Source organism: Micromys minutus (assembly GCF_963924665.1).
Source record: "Micromys minutus genome assembly, chromosome: 2".
Classification (NCBI taxonomy): Eukaryota; Metazoa; Chordata; class Mammalia; order Rodentia; family Muridae; genus Micromys; species Micromys minutus.
In genome coordinates this window covers 20,388,513-20,408,686 of record NC_137971.1, presented here as the reverse complement: position 1 = coordinate 20,408,686, position 20,174 = coordinate 20,388,513, and the positions used below count along the sequence as shown (strand labels likewise).

Genomic DNA, 20,174 nt, shown 5'->3' with positions numbered 1-20,174 from the left:
ATGTCCTTTTGGTTTCTCCTCTGAGACAAGCTGTGAGAAGGTCAGGACACTAACGCGTAGGTAACTCAGGCTCCAATCGAAAGACTCAAGCACAGGGTGAAAGCCCCGGGTGTGTTTCCTTTGGACTCTAAACATATTCTGACTACAAAGAAAACAAGGTCCACAAAGGGTGACACAGGCTCTGTTACTATTGGGTAAGGCTGGTGCTGGCTGCTTTTGATTTGCAATGGCTGAATAGAAGCAGCCGCCCTTGCCTAGCCTGCCCATGGCAGCTGGTCTCTATCCACCCGTGCCTAGCTCCCTTCCCTTGCAGCAAAGTGTGGGGTAGGTTAAAAGCCCACCTGGTACAGTAGTTTTAAACAAGGGTCTTCTACCAGCTTAATTCCATCCTATTTTTTTTAATTATTTTAAGTGAGATACTTGAGTTTTGGGCTTGGAACCTTCCCCTTAATAGGCACATTGCATTATTCTTTCTTAATCTTTTTCCTATTACTTTTGGGACTATTTTAAAATCAAGATCAGGCCATGGAATGTTTGAGGAAAGAATTTTTTTTCTCTTATTTGTTATATGTTATGTCTGGAAGCCACCAAGGGAACACTAAAAATAACAGGACTAAACCACAAGGTCATCATACATTCTTCCAGCAAACAGGCTTGGGAATAATGAAAAATATTAAAAATAAAGAGAGAGGGGGAGAAAGAAAAGAAGAAAAAAGGAAAGAAGGGGAGTGGGGAAGGAGAGAGGGGAAAGAAGGAAGGAAGACCAATTTATCATTTATTTCCAAATAATATGATAACATCTTATATGCTGGGCATTTTATGAAGTATTTTTAATATCTATTACCCTAATAGTCAACCCAATTCAAATAACAACACAAGACTCTAAAATTCTAAGACTTAGACATTAGGCTATAAGATATTGACACAATATCTGAAAAAGTAATTAGGAGAAAATCACGCATAAGAAATGGAGCAAAAAGATTCCTGCTTGTATATATAAAAAGGCCTGCACTCTCAGAACCCTAAAGGCTGAGATAAGAGGCTCTAGAGTTCATAGTTAGCCTGGGCCACATAATGAATGAACATATTTCAGAGAGATCAACTTACTCTACATAATCTTTTCCCTTTAATAAAGGGAAGCAAGTATTTCCTGACTTACTTAGTGAAGTAAATATTATACTAATATAAAAGCAGATGATCGTATTAAGAAAGGAAGCAATAGGTATATCCCTCATAAAGGTGTAAATTTCATAGCCAATAAAACTCAACGATATATAAAAAGAATTACACGTCACAGACAAGACAGGGTGTACTTGGTGTACTAGTCAGAAATCAGTCAAGGTGTTAATAAAACAGACTATTCAAAAAATCACAGTGAATTCTAGAACAGCCTGGGCTACATAGCAAGACTCTGTCTCAAAATAACTAAAACTAAAAATAGCTAAACTGTCAGAAAAACAGAACTGGAGGGATGTCCCTAGCTTGCTGAGTGCATCTACAGAACCCACAGCATTGTTTAACAGGGAAAACTGGGGTGCCACGATCTCACCCTCTGGCCACTTCTGCTCTCCATAGTGCTGTAAATTATAGCCAATGAGCTACTGGGAGGAAAGGAACCACGTAAATTATAGTCAATGCACTATTGGGGGAAAGGAACCACATAACAGATAGGTCAGAGAAGACCACGTAAGAAACACTTACTTTCACAATGTGATTGACACATCAAAAATTACTCAGAACCTATTCTCTTAGTCTAAAACTAATAGACACACCCAGGCAAAAGCACAACAAAACAAACATAAAGAAAAAAAAATTTTTAATGAAATGTAGGGGACTGGAGAGATGGCTCAGAGGTTAAGAGCACTGACTGCTTTTCAAGAAGTTCCAGACAGCCATCCATAACACAGTCCAATGCCTTCTTGTGGTGTGTCTGAAAACAGTTATGGTGTATCCATACACATAAAATAAATAATGTAGAGTCTGGATCCACTCTTCCAAAAGACCCAAGTTTAGATGCCAGAACCCACATGGTAGCTGACAATCTTCTGTAATCCTGGTTTCAAAGAATACAGCCTGACCTCCAGAGATACCAGACACACATGTGACGTACAAACACACGTACAGACAGAACATTTATCTACACAAAATAAGAGTTTGAACATCTTTTTTTAATTCAATGCATTTTTTATGAGTACACAGACTCTGAAGGTTCAATGCTCTGTGTAGGTTTCACAAAATAGATTAACTTCCTATTGGATGTACATCCAACAGTTATGGAATGGTGAAGCTCGGCATTAGTGCAGGGCAATATAGAATGCCAGCTGCTCTCAGCAGGCAGAGACAGGAGGACCAAAAGTTCAAGCCTTGCCTCCTCTCCTCGTGAGTCAAGGGCCTCCTGCCTAGTAAGACCCTGACTCAAAATAAAAAGAAAAATGAGAGAACTGGGGTGTATAGTTCAGTGGCGGAACAATGACTTGGCATGAAAGATGCCCAGGTTCAATCCTCAACTGCAGAACAGCTGACAGAAGCTGAATACTGTCTCCTCCAGTCCTAGCACTAGGAAGTCTGAGGCAGGAAAATTGCCACCAGTTCAAAGGCCTGCCTGTCTCACATGGTGAGCTCCAACACCAGGCTGGACTATAGTGTGAGATTCTACCCCAACCCTGCCCACTCCACACACCTCCAACCTGCCCACCCAATCTTCCCCCTCACACACACATACACACACACATACACACACACACATACACACACACACACATACATATACACACATGCATACATATACACACACATACACACACACTCACATACACACACACAAACACACACATACACACACATACATACACAAACACACACTCACATACACACACATACACACACACAAACACACACACATACACACACACAAACACACACATACACACATATGCACACATACACAAACACACACACACACACACACACACACACACACACACACACACACACGGAAAGAAAGAAGAATCCAGAATACCAGGTCTCACATTCATATGAAAATAAAACCTGAAGAATCGGTCTCCATGACTTGAGATTCCTCTCACAGCTATTGTGATCAAGCCCTTGTTTCTCTCACACCCACAGGATTAACTCAAATGCTTAAAACTGAAACATAAAAAAGGGAAACCAGGTTAAAAAAAATAAATGTAAGTAGGACTTTTAGCCTCTAGGGTTAGGCGGACTTCAAACAGCACAAGAATGACCGGTAAACCGGGAACCTCCTTAGAAGTTTTGCTTTCTTCTGCAAGGGTTTGTGTTGGCTCTGCTTCTCCTGTATATGATTTAGTTTTTGTTTTGGAGACAAAACCTCAGTATGTAACCAGTGTTGACTTTAAACTCCTAATCCTCCTGCCTCAGCCTTCGGAGCTCTGGGGTGCCAGGCAGGTGCCACCATGTCCAGCCCTGCGAAAATGTTGGGAATGTTGTTTGTCTGTTTCCATTCCTCAGAATATAACCAAATTCCGGCTGTGATTCATTCAGCTGCGTTGTATACTTGTCATTTTTCTAGGTTTATTTCTGCTAAATTCTAGTTTCAGTCCATTCCAGTTAGAAAAGATATTTGCTGTTGTTTCAGCCCTAAACATATTAAGATGTGTTTAGGTCTCGCTTACGGCCTCTCTGAACAGACTACTTACTCCATGTGTGCCTGAGAAGTGATTCGGGTTTGTTTTTAAAGTTAGATCATTCATTTATGGTGAGTATACTGACAATCTTCTCATTACTGTGAGGCATGCAGTGTATTTCTGTTCGGTATGCACCCCCACCGCGGTAAATGGGACTGTAAATGGTATGTTTTAATGTCAGTGTTCACATACGTACTGACAGCATAGAGACAGTGCCTGATTCTATGTACGTTGCATATCCTGTGTGGTTCATGTCAAGATGTATTCTTGCCGGATGTCACAGCTGCAGACCCTCCTCTTCCTTTACACTGGCTACAGTCCGCAGCAAGATACAGAAGAGGGATGGCTGAAGTGTACAGCCTCGGCTCATTTTCCACCTGTGTGGGAAAGCCCCAGGGCTTCCATCATTACGGGGTGTCTTTGAAAGGATGAAAGAAACCTAAAAATCAGTGCATCAATGGAGTGTTTGAAAAATGTAATAAAGAATGAAATACCACTCAATCTCTTAAAAGAAAAAAAAATTGGGCTGGAGAGATGGCTCAGCAGTTAAAAGCACTGATTGCTCTTCCAGAGGTCCTGAGTTCAAATTCCATCAACCACATGAGACTCACAACCATCTGTAATGGGATTTGGTGCCCTCTTCTGGTGTGTCTGAAGACAGCTACAGTGTACTTATATATAATAAATAAATAAATTTTTTAAAAGAGAGAAAAAAAATCTTGACATATACTACCCGGGTGAGGCTTCAGAGCCGTGTGCGAAGAGGAATATGAGTATCTCAGTCAACAAACACAAACAGTGCATGACCCCACTTGCTTGAGCAGATAATCAGAATTCTTAGCAACAGGAAGTAGAGCAGTGGCTTCCAGGGGCTCAGGGGGAGAGATAGAAGCCGTTCACTGGGTGTCGAGTTTCAGTTTCCCTAACTGAACAAATTCAACAGACCTGTTGAATAACTTTGCACATGTGGTTACTACAATACATCTTATATCGTGTGGTTTTTACCGCACTTTCAGAAGAACACACTGTTGGTATAGAAAAAAAGAGAGAAACCCTGGTTGGCTTTCCAAAGAATTGTGCTGAGGAAACCCCAAAATGCTCCATAGTTTATGGTTCCGTTAATAAAACATTCTTGAGCTAACAAAACTGTAAGAATGAGAGATGGGTGGGCTGGAGGTTTTACAGTGAGGGATGTGGGTGTGGTGAATGTGGCCAGGGGTGGGTGAGGCAACAGGATTGGAATCCCCGTACAGACTCAAATGCTTTTTTTTAAGACAGATCCTCACTGTATAGACCTACGTAGCCTGAAACTTGCCTTGAATGCAAAGAGATCCACCCACCTCTGCCTCCCAAGTGCTGAGATTAAAAGAAGAAAAAGCTTAACTCGCTTTTAAAATCCCTTGTCTCAAGTAGAAGTACTGACTTTAAGTGATGTACAGATTTCAGTTCTGTCTGTCTTAAGATTGTGATAAGAAAAACAAACTGAGGGGCTAGAGGGATGGCTCAGTTTAGAGCACTAACTGCTTTTTCCAGAGGACCAGAGTTCAATTCCCAGCCACCACATGGCCACTAACAACTGTCGTAACTCCAGGACCAAGGGGACCCAGCACCTTCATGACTCCTCAGGCACGGCACACACATGGTGCTCGGACACATATGCTGGCAAAACATCCATAGGCATAGAATGAAAATAAATAAGTCTCAGAAGAAAGTAAGATGAAAGATGGGTGTGGTGACACATACTCTTAATCCCAGCTCTTGAGAAATAAAGGCAGGTTGGTCTCCATGAGTTCAAGGCCAGCTTGATCTACATAGCTAGTTCCAGGGCAGCCAAGGAAGGAGACCTTGTCTCAAAACACACACACATATAGGCATGTGTGCACTCACACGAGCATGCGAACACACACACACACACACACACACACACACACAGAGGAATGAGCTGAGACAGAAAAGACAATCCTTCACATTTCATCAGGTCCTAGAAAATAAGAACTCGTTTTTAGATACCACAACTTAGTTATCCAATAACTAAATAAGAAATAATTTTTAAAAAACAATTCTGGGAAAGTTTACACATTCCATTCTAAAGGAAATGCCTGGTCTGGATTTCCCTATAATTTAGTCTCCAATGATAAGAATTGAGGAATGACTCTGGATATCAGGAGAAAGGGGAAGAACATCAGCTACGGAGACAAGCAGCCTTCCTGCTGGAGGCCTTCTGACCCTACTCCCAGCTACACTAGGCTAACATAATCAGCCCCCTACTACATTTTGAAAAGATAACATCCTTTATCTCTACTGCATTTGGTTGGAAATCTGTCTCCTGAGCTGGAGAGATGGCTCAGAGGTTAAGAGCACCAACTGCTCTTCCAGAGGTCCTGAGTTCAAATCCCAGCAACCAAATGGTGGCTCAAAACCATCTGTAATGGGATCTGTTGCCTTCTTCTGGTGTGTCTGAAGACAGCAACAGTGTACTCACATACATGAAATAAACAAACAAATAAATAAATAAATAAATAAATAAATAAATAAAGGATAGAATCTGCCTCCTGAGTGTCTGGGAAACACCCTGAACATGATTTGAGAGACCTGGTACTCTGGGATTTCTATACTGGTTATGGGCTCTCAGCCACTTACGCCATGAAAAGAGCCTGCCTCTCACCCCCGGGATGCTGCCAGGGGTATCGATGGCTGAACTCAGGCAATGACTATGGGGGAGAAAGAAGTTCATGGTAGCCAAGGCAACTCTATATGCTTAGATGCTTCCGTCTTCCCTCTGAGCCCTGGCACTCACAAGTGCTGAGGCAGAGTTCTCTCCCTCAGTGGACTCAGAAGTAACCAGCATCCCCTCAGCACCCTCCAGCACAGTGTGCTGCCTTTCCTTGACAAGCTGCTGGGAAGGCCAGTGGCTAAGAGCCCACCTTAAAAAGCAGGAGACTGAGTTTCAGAGAATTTACAAGGTCTGCCTAAACTCACTAAGCTGTCAGGAGGCAGAGTCAATTTCTAGGACTCAGCTACAAGCCTGCAGAAACTAGTAGACATCATACAAATTATGAAATCTAGTCTGTGAGCTACCGAATTTTAACAGGTCCCTTCTACACATAATCAAAGAGATGTGAGCGAAGTGTTAGCATTATTTCTTGAGTACCTACTGTGTACTGGACTGGTACACAGTAGGTACTCAACACAGGATTACTGAGCTGAAGTCACCTAGACGGAAGGGCAACAGAGGGCCTTCTCCTCCACTGTGAGCAAGAGGCCTGTGAGGAGACCCTCACCTGCCTTTCCAGATGGAAACACTGCTGCTGACACTCTGACCTGCCTGGGATGCTGCTGTACCAAGACTTACAAGACAGACAGCCACACACACAGCAGAAAGGCTTCCAAGACAGACAGCTACACACATGCACACACACACACACACACACACACACACACACACACACACACACGTGCATGCATGCACACACTCTCAAGGGAGGGGGGGCAGAATGATCTGAAGTGCTTGGACCCCTTCCACTACACCACCCACCCATCTCACCCACCCCTCCCCTGGGAAAAAAAAAACAGGGTTAGCCCCAGGGAATGGGTGATGACCTCAGAGGCAAAGTATGTAGTGAGCCAGTTCTGGAAGCTCAGCGAATTCAGACTAAACAGTGGGGTGAGCCAGCTCCTGGCCTTGTGCTGAGCAGGGATGGTTATGAAGTGGCTGCCAGGGTGTCAGGATCATCTATCTCTCTATTTCTGAGAATACACTAGAAACAATCCACCAGGCAGAGATCCCTATACAAGAAACACGGCAGCCTCAGCGGCTACTTTGCCTCCAGCTTCAGGGAGGGATTCCCACTGCTTCTTAGGTTCCTGCTCCAGGAACATGGGCTGAAATAGATAATGGGTCCCCTCTGCTGAGGGATCCTTCAGGAAACTTGATGAAGACCTGCAGGCTGCTGCAGCCAAAGAAACAGCACCTGCACCTACGCGCTAGGAGCAGACAATGGGGGGCGGGGAGCAATCAGAGAGCTTGAGAGAAGAAAGAAGACATTAAGGAAGGAAAAATATCTAAGGCAGCCACAGTAAAAATACTTTCCAGGCACATACTTCTCCCAGTGCATAGAAGTTCTTTCAATTAAGGATGTGTCATTTCCTGGGTTATTAAATCCAGATCATGGAACATTCCACTCCGGGACAGTAAAGGAAGGGTCACGTTCCCAGCCTCTCCAAGCACCATAATCAGTGAAACACAGTAATGGTGGCCCTCGGTATTCAGATCACTCCTCACTGAACTGCAGGCAAGCGTCCCTTCAGGGTGTGATGCTTAGTGGATGCTCTGCATGGTACTATCCCATGTATCCCCAGCATCCCCATAACAACCTAGAAGGGCATCAAACCTAGCAAGCAATTAAGACTTCGCAGGAACCATGATCTCAGGTTCCTGCTGTTCGCCCGTAGTGCTACCGGCCACTACCACTAAGGCATCTTCTGAAACCAAAGTCTTACTAGACTAAGGAACAAACAGATCTGTCCCGTCCCATCCTCTCAGTATCAGGAACAAAGACTTGTGTGCAGTATATGGCCAATCAAAATATCTGTCTGATCTGTCTGTCTCCATCAGACACCCTCCCCCATCACCTCTCCCCACTGATTCTGCTCTCTAGACCATGGAGACCACAAACACAATGGGGTTCCTGGAACAGCTCTCCAAACAGTTAAGGAGCCTGGGACTGTAACCCCAACTCCCCAACTTGCATTTGAAACACTTAATTTGCACCTAAAATGAGCTAAAATTTGGACAGATTAAATAAGGGAAGAAACTGAATGGCAAAATAGGCTTTTGGAGTCAACACAAAATCTGAATGAGAAGTCCTGAGAGGTTGGGTACTTTTAGCATGGCCTATGTTTTTCAAACAAAATTTGAAAGTCACCAACATTTAACAGTTGGTAATTTCAGGCTTAAAAAAAAAAAAAATCCCAACATTTGTATCAGTGAAAGCAATTGGCAGAGGTGGGAATCCTAGGCCTGCAGACACTTTGTGGTTGGAACCACCATCCCTGTGGACAAAACATGAACATGGGGCTCCACAGGGGCAGCTCAGTCCTGCTTGAACTGGCAGCTCTACCCTGCATGCCTTATGCTGCGGGCCCATGAGTCCTAATCTACCCCCCACCCTCCTAACTGAACACTATCATACCCAAGTTCCCTTGCCAGGGGCGTCGGAAGCGTTTAAATCTGTTCACAAAGAGCTGGGGACAGAGCAAATTTAGACCCCCTCTGCTGGAAGAAGCCTAAGAAATGAGTTGTAAAGACAGGTACAGCCCACAGGCATGTGACAGAGGACATGCCTGCCTGGTTCCACCTGTGGTCCCATCTCTTGTTAAGCCAACTTCTGTCACAGGTCAGAACCCATCCCTATGAATGGACACTTGCAGCTTCCAGGATTTATCTCTGTCGTTTCTGGTCTACACTGTCGAGGAAGCAAGCACCTCACCACGACTGCACATCTGTGTGTGCCGCTCAGATCCAGTGGGAAACGTGGAGTAGTCTTTCCAAATACTCAACAATGCTCAGGACACAGATGGTGGTCCTGTGAAAGACCATGACCAGAAGCTGAGGATAGCCACAAAGCTCAGGACAAGAACGAGTCTCCATCCTTACAAGATCTGTTTGTGTCTAACATGGTGCTGGGCATTTTATGTTTTCTTTTCTCTCTCATGGGTGTGGGTATAGGTGTACAGTGTGGGTGCACAGGTACTCACACACATGTAGAGGCCCCAGGGTGACATCAAAAGTCTTCTTCCATTGTCCCTACCTTATTCACTGAACCCAGAGCTCACCGTGTAGCTATTCTGGCCGACCTGCTTGCTCCAGGTCCCCTCTGATGCTCTGAAACTACAGACAAGCTGCCAAAACTGCCCTGGAAACCTCAGGGGTCCACTTACGGCCTGCTGTTCACCTCCTCGCCGCTGGCTGAGGTCTTCGACTCCACGGCATTGTTGAAGTTAGAGATGTTTTCAGATGAGTAGAGGCCAGTTGGGTTGTTGTACTGGTTTGTGATGATCCGGGTGCTGGGAGCAGGTGAGGCAGTGAATGGCATAGCACTTCGGTTGTGGGCGCTTCCTATGTGCAGGACTTCCTGAAGGCCGGGAGCAGAAGAGAAGTCAAGGAGCCGTCCATCCCATACACCTTATCCTGTACAATACAGGCTAAAAGCCAGGGAGAACTTCCAGGTGAGCTACGGCAGCCTTGGTTCAATCTAAGCTTCAGCTTTGGGCAGAGGGGCTCAGACAACCACAAGGAGACAAGGGTCACTAAGCAGTAGAGCATGACAGCAATCCAGCGCCCTCTCAATCAGCTCCATCTCTGGCTCTTCCCTGAGACCCAGAAGAGCTGACATTGGTTACCTCTGGGAAGGATAACATGTCATGCCTTGGGCTACCAGGACCCAAGTCAGAGCTGAAGCATCCTTTCAGGACACATTCCAGAGGCATTAGGAAAATGTAGAGGGTTAGCTTAGACTACCTCAAAGTAGAGATGAGTTCCCCAGACCCAAGCAGGTTAGATCAGCAAGGAAAGAGGGTAGGAGGAGGGGCAGCTGCTGACTACATGTCTCAGTACTTGCAAAAGGCAGCTTAGTTGCTGAGGGCCTATCATTCCCTTGTGGTAAAACACAAGATGGAAGGTTCTGGAAGCTGAGTCCAAGGCAGAACCTATGGACAAAGGAGTTTGAGTTTCTGTGTCTTTATCCACTTGTCCACTGCCAGAAATCTGGTGAACAATTACAACTACAACCTCTCTAGACATCTGTGTAAAGTACCAAAACCAAAACACCATTTTGATTGGTTGATGAGTGAGTGAGTGAGTGAGTGAGTGAGTGAGAGAGAGAGAGAGAGAGAGAGAGAGAGACAGGGTTTCTCTCTGTAGCCCTAGCTGCTCTGAAACTCACTCTAGACCAGGCTGGGGCCGAACTCAGAGATTTGCCTGCCTTCTGAGTGCTGGGTTTAAAGACGTGTGAGCCACACAGCCTCATTATACTTTGAAAACTAACATTCCTTTAAAAAAAATTATCGCAGGTTATCTGATGACTCAGTTAGCAAGGTTCTTACTGCCCCAGTGCTCAAAATCAGTTCCAGCTTGCAGAGCGGAAGCTGTGTGCAGCCTTCTAAATTCAACATGTTTTCTGAGTTCCCAAGAAAATTCTTCTAAACCCTGGTTTCTTTCTTAAACACCTAAGTGACCAGAAAGAATTCCAGTTCTTCTATTGTTCTTTCTCTCCCTTTTAAAAAAGGAAAGTTAAGTGTTTAATTGGAAAGCATTATGAATGAAAATTGTTTAATTCATTACAAAACTAATTTCAAGAAAAAGGCAGATAAACACATCTTTATGATTAGGATTTCTTTTTTTTAATCTTTCGGTAAATTTTCTTTTCAGGTCAGAATCAGTGAGGTTTAGTTTACTTTGTTCATCCATGTCTGCGCACATATTCAAAAAAGAGGCTTCTATGGTTTTATATATATATAGTTGTTTTGAGACAGGGTCCTGTCCTGGCTGTCCTAGAACTCACTATGTAGATCAGGCTGGCTTCAAATTCACAGAGATCAATCACAAGAGAGAATGTTAAAGAAAAGAATGGTCATAAGGAATGGTTAGGTAATTTTATGTGCACTGATTCAAAGGAATCTTAAAATCATTGATTACTGGCTGAGAAAGACAGCAACCAATTTACAGGTTAGAGGCCAGGGGCTCTCACCCCCATCTCTCAGGACAGCAGCCAGCATGCCCCTTCTCCTGTCTCCCCAGCAATTCTGGGAGCAGCACAGGATGCATAGTCTTTGTCTTGCTTCCAGTTTTCCCAGACACCTTCTGTTTGGCCGTGAGCAAGTTATGCCTCTCTGAGCCCACTTCTCTACGTTTCTTCCAAAAGACACGGTGTAACACGTCTGCACACGGGGCAGAACAGGGCAGGGTCTCAATAGGGTTCATCTTCTCTTCCCATAGGAACAAAAGTAGTTCCAGTCAGAAGTCCATGGGGAGACGTGTCATGCATTCTTACTATGTATGTATGTATGCATGTATGTATGAATGAATGTATGTATGCATGTAATTAATGCTCACATTATAGCTTAGAGGACAATTTAGGAGACTCCATTCTCCCCTTCCATTGTGTGGGTCCCAGGGATCAAACTCAGGTCCTCAAGCAGGCCTGGCAGCAGAAGCCAACCCCTCAAACCTCCCCACCCTAGTTTTTCTTTTGTGGGAATAGTGGAGTTTTTGTTTTCTTAGGGGTGGTTTTTTTTCTCTTGATTATTGCTTCATAAAACATCTTTCAAGAATGTATCTGGTTTGCACATAAAAGAAATATTTCTACCCCCATGTGGATTCCAGTCTTTCCAGAAAGCAGGCGGGATTTAGGGCTTGCCTTTTGGAAGGGATGATGTAATTGTTTGGGCTTTGTATTTACCGGTCTCCAAGGAAACTCAATAATGAGGAAATACAAACTAGGTATGTAACTACGTTGACCTCAGATAAGCTGGGGTGTTGGTTAGCTTTATGTGAACTAGCAGATCTTTACAATATCCATGAACTTTGTTCTCACTGTTTGTCCTCGAGCTCAGAATTCTCAGAAATGGAAGATCTGGGAAAAGGGGAGGCAGGAAGATTTTTTAGAAGAATAAAGAATGAGGAGATACATATATTCAAGCTAGCCTTTAAGGAAGTCTGAATAATTTTTTTTAACCTGAAAATGTTCTTCAAAATATCAGCACTGAAGAAAAGGTATAACCAAGACATAGATGGTTGCCTCAAATAAAAAGTGACCATTTTGGACCAAGTTAAGCCAAAGTCATTCCTCATGTTATAAAAATATATGAAAATTTAACATATGAAAACTTAACATGGGCTGGAGAGATGGCTCAGCTGTTAAAAGCACTGACTGCTCTTCCAGAGGTCCTGAGTTCAAATCCCAGCAACCACATGGTGGCTCACAACCATATGTAATGGGATCTGATGCCCTCTTCGGGTGTGTCTGAAGACAGCAACAGTGTACTCGTATATAATAAATAAATAAATCTTTAAAAAAAAAAAACTTAGCACATCAAAATTTAACACATATAATAAATTTAATAAACTAGACTACCACAAAACCTGAAATTGACTCTGGCATAATTTAAACATGTTTAAACAACTGCCAGTTTGCAGAGTAAAATTTAATGAATTTCCTTATAGGGCTTGCACACAATAATATGTTCCTGTCAGTTTCAACATGGTAGGTGCAAAATGATCCTTAAAAGGACATATCATTTTAGTGTGATGGTTACTGCAAACAGGAAAAATTGTAACTATATTTCTGAAATTTTAATGAGACCTCTTATCATCCATTTTTACACATACTAAGGAACCATATGAATTCAATTTCATATCATTTCTATCCTCCACATAACCATATGTTATCTTTTCATTACTATTTCTATTTTTAAAAAACTGAATAGTGTCTCAAACTTAGAAAAGAAAAATTCAATTCCAAAGCTTCAACAGGGGTTAAATATATAATAATCACAACCCCATATTGAAAACTGCAAATGTTATCAATTTACTTATTCACTATTTGTGGTTGTTTTGTTGTTGTTTTGCATGTGTGTGTATCTGCATCTGAGTGCACTTGTGTATGTGTGTGTGTACACCCGTGAATGTGTGCACTAGTGTGTGGAAACTGGAGGCTGATGTGTGAAATCTCCCTCAATCATTTCTCCATGTTTTTAGACAGAGTGTCTTTCAGTGACCCCAAAACTCAGCCTTCTGGCTGAACTGGCAAGCCAGCTTGCATTGATGGCATTGTGGATGGGCACGGTCGTGCCCAACTTTGACACATGGGTGCTGGAAATCCAAACTCAGGTCTTTGTGCTTATGTGAACGCACTTTACCCATAAGCCACAGTAACTGTTAATAATTCATTCATTTGTCCGACAGAGAACATAGTCTGTGGTGAGCAACATGGCACTTTTACCACTGTGTTCTAAATATTTCAAAACATACCCACCCAGTATAGCTATCTTAGAAGACACAACCCAGGGAGAAAGAAAAACACCTATTAGCTAGCTACCGAGAGATTCATTTGTAAGTATGGAATCTCAGAACAATCTACTGTTGTAGAAAAAGTCTACTCGACCAGCAATCAATGCAGTGATTCCTTCCCATATTTTTCCAAGATCAACTGCCACCTCATTTAACCAATTTTAATGTCTTTGCTCAAGTTTCACCATAACAAAGCCAGATTTCCACCTCAGGACTCACAGGGGAAGAGGGGTGTGCTATTAAGTCCCTGGTTTCTCTTTGACTCCGCTTCAGGTCTGAAGGTATCCTCACCTCTGGGATGATTCTTCTGCACCTAATCTGTGAGAGCTGAGTTAGCTCTCAGGTTTCAGTCCTACCAATCTGCCCCCTTCTCCCATTGCCTGCCTGCCTACTCCTCCCTACTCCACCGCAGGCCATGTCCCTGCCCCGGGGTTTTCCAGCCCTTTCCTCTGGCAGTTTCCTTACGGGAAGAACTGAATTTACGCCAGATCCCAGCAGAGACAGTGGAGGCCTCTCCTGGCCACTTCATCCCCAGACCTCCAGCGCAGGAAAAACAGAGGCTAGCTGAACAATGCCCAAGCAGGAAAGCCGCTGGTAGAGGAGTGGCAAAGATAAGCAAGTACTTACTTGCGGTTCCGACGCTAAATTCATCTTGTAGGGATGACGTTTCCCCTCCTCAGTCACTAGAGGAGACCAGATCTTCTGTTCGGACCTACGGCAGATGAACAAAGCTGTTGTTCCTCTGTTGTGGCATTCCGTTCTGCTTCACAGTGTTGGTGATCCAACCCAATATCTCACATACGTCAGGCAAGGGCTCCACCACTGAGCAATATCCCTAGCCTACAGCTGTTGTCTCGCTCATGTCAAATAAAGAAGCCAGTTCTGTATCTACAGGCAATGCGTAGATTCAGTCAACTGCACATAAGTTCTGCATCTGTACTAAACATGACAGACTTTTCCCCTTGTCTTGGTCTTGTGGTATAGCAATGGTGTACATAGCATTTACATGGCATTAGATATTACAGGTAACGTGGAGATGACTTACACGACTGCAGGAAGATACATAGAGTATGGGCAAAATTTTGTTATCTGAAACAATTCTGGGAACCAAGCCCCATGGACACCAAGAAACAACTTTACATGCTAAAAGCAAATGTGGAAAAACATCCCCTTTGTCTTAACTTCTTCTACCTTCTGAACTTGTACCCTGCCATCAGACCCACCCCCTACTTATCAATTAGACGCCATCCATGGTGGATGGCTCCTACACACAGCCTGAATGGATTTTCCAAGCTGGCCTGCCTTCTGATGTAGCCCCAGCCTCCCTCATTATAGTCTGGGGATGGACATGGCCCCAGGCTCCTCTGACTTGCCTCATGCTGCCATCTCAATTCGAGGTGGGACAGACTTCAACTCTATCCTGGCTCAGTGTTCCTAGCTGTAGAGAGAACGCCTCATGTGTTGTATGGCTGCATTGCCTGTCAATTACAAAGCCTATAGCCTATGGCTTAGGCAGGAAATAGAAAGTGGGACATCAGGAAGAGAAAGAGTCGTGGGAATGAAGGAGGTGGGGAGATTCCCTGGGAAGAGGTGACAACTGAATAGTCACGTGGCAGAAGGTAGGCTAGAATACAGGGGGTATTATAAGTTATATCTAATCAAAAAAAAAAAAAAAAAAAAACCTAGCTATATGGCCAAGGTATTTGTAAATATGTTTTGATTCTAAATCTATTTCTGGGAGCACGGGGCTGGGAGAAAAACCCAGGGCCTAACTTAAACACCTAGCCTAGACTATAATACCAATGCGTTTATGAATCAAGCATCCTTTTTCCTCAATCTTGCAAAGGACTCCCTTCCTGCCAATCACACAGCAATGGTCTTAGTCCAGTTTCGTGTTTTATTAGCGTGGGGCTTTTTTCTCTCTCCAAGGTAGAGAATCTTTATGCTTTACTTTATTTGTCACAGATGCCAGTAAGCAAAAACTTTAAGACACACCTGTACAATTTGCTGGCAAGTGAATCAAAAGGAAAATCAGTGACCCTATGAATAAATGCATGAATGACCTAGGCATGAATGTGAGGGAAAGGTCATGGGCTGAGCTCGATGAAACAAGAGACAAGAACAAAGGCCCAGTGTGCTTTGGAAGGAGTCATAATGCAATGGTTCACCTCCCAGAGTTAGTAGGACTCTGAAGGGAACAAACCAGTCTCATATTTTTCATTCAGTCTTGGTCTGTCTAACAATCCGAGGATAGCACAAGGAGGAGGGGGGAAAGGGTCACAAAATGTACTTTACAGAGAACATGATGAAGAGCTATAAAAGTGAGGGTTGGTGAGCCATTAAATAAAGCAAGTTCACCCAGCAAACAGAACCTGAACTTGATCCAACAGGAACTAGGAAGCCACTCAATGCTGAACGAACCAATCACTCCTGACTGCTTGGCTTCTTAGGGCACCTCCCAAGACCAAGTGAAAGCGAATGGAAATTCTACCCTAATTATGGCCTTCCAAGCTGCTTCCCTGAGCTGTCTGCTCAATGCCTGTGTGCACCTGAAGTTACACTCGGCACTTTGTCTAACAGTGGCTATGTTCTCACAACACAACACCCCCTACTCCTTGGGTCCTTGGGAGGGACACCATCCAAAACTGATACTCATAGGACCTCAGGAAGACGTTTGGATTTCATTAGGCCTTAACTGTGTCTAACTCGCTTTACTTCCTCAAGATTTTCATTTGTTGTGTTGGATCAAGTGAAAGTGTGGTGACTTAACAGAGAGAGGCCCGCGCATGACAGGCCGACAGGAGAAAAGAAGTCCTGTGAACAGGAGAGAAGAAACAAGCAACCTCAAAATCCAAAGCTGCAGACCTGGTGTGCTTTCATCCCGCATAGCACAGAACTGGGGAAGGGCAGGAGCTTCTCGATGGGGGGCCGGGCATGTGGGGGAGGGCTGTCCAGAAGCAGCTTCCAGTCTATTAGGAATTAACTAATATTTCCACAGCCTCACCTGGACACTGTGAGCGTCATGTTGTCTACGCAGCCCTTGATTTTGTTCTGAGCTTCCAGGTGTGTCATGCTGCTGGTGTCTTCCCCATCAATGGCGGTGATTAAATCTCCAATACATAAATTAGCTACAGCAGCCTTGCTTCCGGGAGTGACCTGGCAACAGAGGGGATAGCAGTCAGTTACTGTTTGTCTCCAGGAAAACCAATGAGTAAATACCAGTGGGTTAAGTACTCACTTAAAGAACAAACGTGGAAAGGTAGAGCTCAGCATGATGCCACACACCTATAATCCCAGGTCTGGGGAAACTGAAGTAGGAGAAAATCTGAAAATTTTGGGGCTAGCCTGAGATACACAGTGTTTGAGGATAGCCTCAGATATATAGCAAGACCTTGGAAGGATTAAAAAAAAGAAAGAGCAGAAAGAGTGGAGAGCAAAAGGAAAGAAAGGAAGGAAGGAAGGAAGGAAGGAAGGAAGGAAGGAAGGAAGGAAGGAAGAAAGAAAGAAAGAAAGAAAGAAAGAAAGAAAGAAAGAAAGTAGTGTGCAATGGTTTGGATATGCTTGGTCCATGGTAATTGGCACTATTAGGAGGCATGGCCTTGTTGGAGGAGGTGTGGCTTTGTTGGAGGAGGTGTGGCCTTGTTGGAGGAAATGTGTCACTGTGTGGGCAGGCTTTTAAGGTCTCCTGGTGCCCAAGCTCTTCTGCCCAATGTGGAAAAGAGAAACTCCTTGCAAAGACAGTTCCCTTCTGTTGCCTCCGAATCAAAATACAGAACTCTTGGCTCCTCCAGCACCGTGTCTGTCTGCACGCTGCCATGCTTCCTGCCATGATGATAATGGACTGAACCTCTCAAACTGTAAGCCAGCCCCAATTAAATGTTTTCTTTTATAGAGTTGCCTCGGCTCTGGCGTCTCTTCACAGCAGTGGAAACCTCTAACTAAGACAGTGTGCTAAAGTTATAATTTAACTAGCAGCAATCCTTCATGTTTAACCATCTGTTCCCATGTACTGAGGCTTTCCTGTACCTGACCTTACTGTCTCCTTACAACAACTCTAAGAAATGAACACCAGAAACTGTGGCTTGTAGGAAGCTCAATGACCTACGTAGGGTCACCCAACTAGTCCATTACTAGACATCCAGACAGTCACTGTTCCAACCTTGAGCCTCACTCAGTGTTCTGACCTCAAAATACGTATTTTATTTTATTTAAATGTACACGCTTAGAGAACATTGTGTGCAGTAACTTCTATTTCTGTAAAATCCTCGCATATGTAAAATCCTCGAATATGTTATGAGTCATAAGCACAGACACTCACAGCTAACACATTTCAGTGATGTGTTAGTTTCTTTACAATGACCTTGAGTCACTTTTACAATTAAAAAAATAAAAAGCAATAACGACAATTTTTTAAATACGGTAGTGAGGGCTCTTGCACCAGGAAGTTGGCCGTGGTTAGTGTCCTTCCCAGGTGTCTGGTTTTCTACAAGCTATGCTTCCAGACCAGTTGTTCCAAATTTGCAGACTATGGATGTCTAGGGTGGTCAGTTAGTAAATGTCACAGGTCCTCAAATTCATCTGTCCACTAAGGATTCCCTGTAGACAGAGTAAATGTGACGGCCACACAGATCTACAAAGAAACGTGGATGCTGGTGTGGTGCACAGTACTCATTTTCAAGCAGCGCTGGCCTCGGAGTAACTTCGCTATTGGAGCACTTTTCTCAGTCAGGCGTGTACCAAAAAAAAAAAAAAAAAAAAAAAAAAAAAAAAAAAAAAAAAATTACCATCGTCACCCCAGAGCTAGTCCATGACTGTACAACAGTAAAAGGTCATTCTAAATGGGAAGCCAGAGAAGGAATGGTACACCCCCATATCCCCAGTGCCCAAAGAGCTCGTTACTTCTTGGGAAATCCTGTTGTTCTGGGAGCTAATGGAAGATGATGTGTTCCGCCCGTGTCTCCAACACTGGTCCTTTCAAGTACCAAATCAGGAAACAAGCCTCAGTTTCCTCAGCCAAGTTCCCCAAAAATCCAAACAAAACAAAAAAGCACTAGCCCTCATAGGGCTGCTGCTGCGGGAGCCCTGTGGTATCCCACCACCTCGCTGGACCCTGACCCACAATATGAGGAGTTGGGTTAGTCCTTAAGCTCCCTTCTGGCTTGAACATGTTCTGACTTCACCGGACAAAACTCCCCCTGGAATGTGAAGACCGGAAGCCAGTTCAGAGATCCTCACCTCCGACCCTTTCTCTCCAGCTCTCCCATCTGACTCTCACGAAACAGGAGCTGTGCTCCAGGCAGTGCGGAAGACTGTCACAGCCCTTCCTTCCAATAAGCAATAGCAAACTCATTCTGAGTCACTTAGTGACCTGGTGTTGTGCTATATACACTGCCCTTTCCTAAATGACAATGCAGAATTTTGCTTTTTTGTTGTTTTGGTTTGTTTGATGTTTTTGGAGAATGTCTTGGGTATCCCAGGCCAGCTTCAAACTCTGTGGTAACCACAAACTCTTTTTAATGGCCCTATCTAAGTATCCCTTTTTTGAGATTGGTAATGGCTCTAGACTGACAAATTATATCTCCAAGCAGATTGGCTGAAAAACCAGGAGAATAATGCCACTTAATGTCAACCAAAGCCACTTACTTGTGACCAAATGTAATAGTATAAAAAAGCAGGTCCCTTTAGGATAACCCTGAAGTTTCCAAAAATACCCTTGAGTTCATTTTGAGTTGGCCTTCTACTGCTGGCCACAGGGTCTGCCCTTAAGAGTGATTTGTATACCCAGAGATTCCCTTGGAGAAAAGATCACCTTAGCAACCGCCCCCCCCCCCCAGGTTACCTCCTCAAGCTCTAGCTTCCTCCCCAAGATTTTTTTCACCTCAGTATTTTTGACTCGGCCTGATGGACTTTTCTGACCTTTTAAGTCTCTACTTAAATCATGATCATGAGACTTCCCTGACCTCTAAACCCAGGGCATGTGACAGTAGATGCTCAAGATAAACAACCAAAGAATGATTCAAATTAAAATTCCCAGTTGTTAGAGCTGGGAAGATTATCCAGTGGGTAAGAGTAAACAGGAGGACCTGAAGTCCGGCCCCCAAACCCATGTAAAAGTTGAGTGTCAGTGCTAGGCTCAGGTAGTGGGAGAGACAGGAGGACTGCTAAGGCCTGAGGGTAGCCAGCTAATAAAAGCAGGTAAGCTCCAGGTTCAGCAAGAGACCCTGTCTCTCAGAGCTCAGGGAACTAACTATGTGGAAGAAGAGAAGACAAGGCAGACAGAGGGCAAGAGAGTGAGGCCGGTGGATGATATCAAGGAAATAATGTCTTCCAGACACACCTGGATTGATACACAGGTCTGAACCAGACTGGGTCCCACTCCTGATATGGGCAAGATGCAAAGCCCCCAACCCTCTCCAATTAACAACTGATCACAAAGAAAA

The 20,174-nt window shown here is 44.0% G+C and overlaps 1 protein-coding gene across 1 annotated transcript in view; it reads right to left on the bottom strand.

The window, feature by feature from the left end:
* PDLIM1 (PDZ and LIM domain 1) overlaps positions 1-20,174 on the bottom strand; it is a 45,616-nt gene that overhangs the window by 9,556 nt on the left and 15,886 nt on the right. The window contains exons 2-4 of the mRNA XM_080911549.1: positions 16,739-16,890; positions 14,362-14,446; positions 9,606-9,799 (exon numbers count right to left, since the gene is read on the bottom strand). Of these exons, the coding sequence (XP_080767675.1) occupies positions 9,606-9,799; positions 14,362-14,446; positions 16,739-16,890 (431 nt within the window). The remainder of the gene's footprint in view (positions 1-9,605; positions 9,800-14,361; positions 14,447-16,738; positions 16,891-20,174) is intronic.